Genomic DNA, 2308 nt, shown 5'->3' with positions numbered 1-2308 from the left:
GAGAGAGACGCATATGCGGGTTTCCTGAAGCAAGGCCAAGCCAGCAGCGAGCGAGGAGGATATCAAGAAACCACCAGCAGTCGCTTGAGAAGGCAAGACAGGCCGAGACCGAGGCTTCTGCCGAGCTACTCAAACTGGAGAAGGAGAAGGCAGCCGTAGACGAGGAGATTCTCGGCCCTGGAAGACGAGGCGCGGGCGTTGGACCGGGAAGAGGAAGACTTCTGGCGCGAGCGAAACGCCTTCACAGCCAAGCTCTCCGAGTTTCAAAACGAGCGAGACAGTATCAACTCCAAGTTTGACCATGATTCACGCCTCTTGGAGAAACTACAACGATCCAACGTGTACAACGACACATTTTGCATCAGTCACGACGGCACTTTTGCCACGATCAACGGGCTACGACTGGGCCGCCTATCCAACAAGGCTGTGGATTGGCCTGAGATCAACGCGGCGTGGGGCCATGCGCTCCTGCTGCTCGTGACAGTGGCAGAGAAGCTGAGCTATAAGTTTGACGGCTTTGAACCGCAGCCCATGGGGAGTACCTCCAGGATCATTCGATACGAGCTCCCATCGCCGTCGAGCAGCCGGCTGGGGTCGCACCGAAGCGGACCTCCGCCGGCGCCGAAGAAGCACGTGCTCGAGCTCTTCTCCAACGGCGACCTGCCCCTCGGTCTAACGTTCATGCATCGCAAGTTTGACAATGCCATGGTCGCGTTCCTCGAACTCGTCAGGCAGCTGGGAACGTACGTGCATCGTCAGACGTCGGCCGAGGGTCACCCGCTGAGCCTCCCCTACAAGATTGAGGGCGACAAGATTCACGACGTCTGCATCACGCTGGGAATCGCGCAGGATGACGGGTGGACCAAGGCCTGCAAGTTGACGCTGACGTGCTGCAAGTTCCTGCTCGCCCATGCTAGCAATGTCAGCTCGAATGCGAGAAATGGCGGGAACTGAAAGGGTCAGTCTATCGCAGGTGGGAGAGCTGTAGGATGGGAGAGCATGGCGTTTTGTGGGGGGGGGGGGGGAGGAGGCACAACTGGAGTACTAGTCATTTGGCGACCGTAGTGTCTGCGTGACTGAGGCCAAATGAAACTGGAAAGTCTCCGGCCCATCAGGCAGGGATCAGAGATACCACCCGAGTGTGCATGTACCCTTGGATGATGCAATGAAGAGGGTGCAGCGAAAAGTGAGGGGGTTTGTGGTCACCGACCGAGCGAGACAGAGAAAGAGGAAAGGGAAAAAGAAAGAAGCCTGAAATTGACACAGCGCAAGAGTAAGCAGCATTCGATGGCTTGGCATGTCAACCTCTAGGCATGTTGACTGACAACTGGTGCTACGCACTACACGTTGAAGACATCTTCACGCCCTTCCATGTGCTACTGCCATTGGCATCTGTCTCCCAGTTCGCCTGCACGCGCTGCCTGCACGGCTGGAACGGCTAAGGTGGTCACCGCCAGACCAGGCTACTATGCATGCTTTCGGTTAGGCCAGGCGGGAGGTTGCAGCATCTGCATCTGGATCTAACCTCAAATTGATTCGGCGAAGAGAAAAAAATCGAGACGCTGGCATTCGACATTGGTCAACATGGTGGGACATTGCTGGTGGGGGCGACCATCTTGCCTCTGCTTGGTAAGGCAGGTGGATGCTCACCCACGTTCGACTCATCTCACCGAAGCGGCGGCGGCGTGAAGGATGACAACCGCGGACGATGGAAGTTTCGTCGTTGAACGAGGGACCGGGTCCCCCAGCATCCCCTCCCTCTAAACTCTGCTCGTTTGCTTTAATAGTGATCCAATCCGGTACGGAGCCAGAATTTTCTTTGGATTCGACGTACAATATCACGCGACTCGTCGATTCGAATCGTGGACTTTCGACTTGGGCTCCACGGAACATTTCAGACCCCAGTGCAGGCGACTAGGGTGGCTGCCGTACCTTGCGCGTATCTCGTACACGCGCTCAAGTGAGGAGGTGAAGTGAGGCTGGATGCGTGCAGACTCATCGGCATCACGTCAGCTTCCAATTCTTGGAGTCAAAACTCGACTCACTTCTCAGAGTCACCTCTTGGTAACACGACGAAGTACCACGGTACCCTGACCCTTTCTTCTCCCTTGGCGACCATAAACACTACGGGGTTGCGACACAGCAATACGATACGGCACAACACACTTCCCCCTGCGCCGTTCCACCTACGGCCCCCATCATGTCTCGCGACTCGACGTTACTAGGCGGACTGGCCGCGATCCTGGCCTTCATCGCCCTTTGCACGCTCCCCGCCCTCTCAGGCCTCATCAAGCAGCTTCGTACTCGC

The 2308-nt window shown here is 56.8% G+C and overlaps 1 protein-coding gene across 1 annotated transcript; it reads left to right on the top strand.

The window, feature by feature from the left end:
* Window positions 1-531: 531 nt before the first annotated feature.
* Window positions 532-954, top strand: VDBG_03799 (beclin-1; the record flags this gene model as incomplete). Its single annotated transcript, XM_003005800.1, has 1 exon — window positions 532-954. One exon carries the CDS (start codon window positions 532-534, stop codon window positions 952-954), a length of 423 nt encoding a protein of 140 aa, XP_003005846.1.
* Between the last annotated feature and the right edge of the window lie 1354 nt (window positions 955-2308).

Source organism: Verticillium alfalfae, genomic scaffold, assembly GCF_000150825.1.
Source record: "Verticillium alfalfae VaMs.102 supercont1.4 genomic scaffold, whole genome shotgun sequence".
NCBI classification, from domain to species: Eukaryota; Fungi; Ascomycota; class Sordariomycetes; order Glomerellales; family Plectosphaerellaceae; genus Verticillium; species Verticillium alfalfae.
This window is presented reverse-complemented; position numbering and strand designations above follow the sequence as displayed.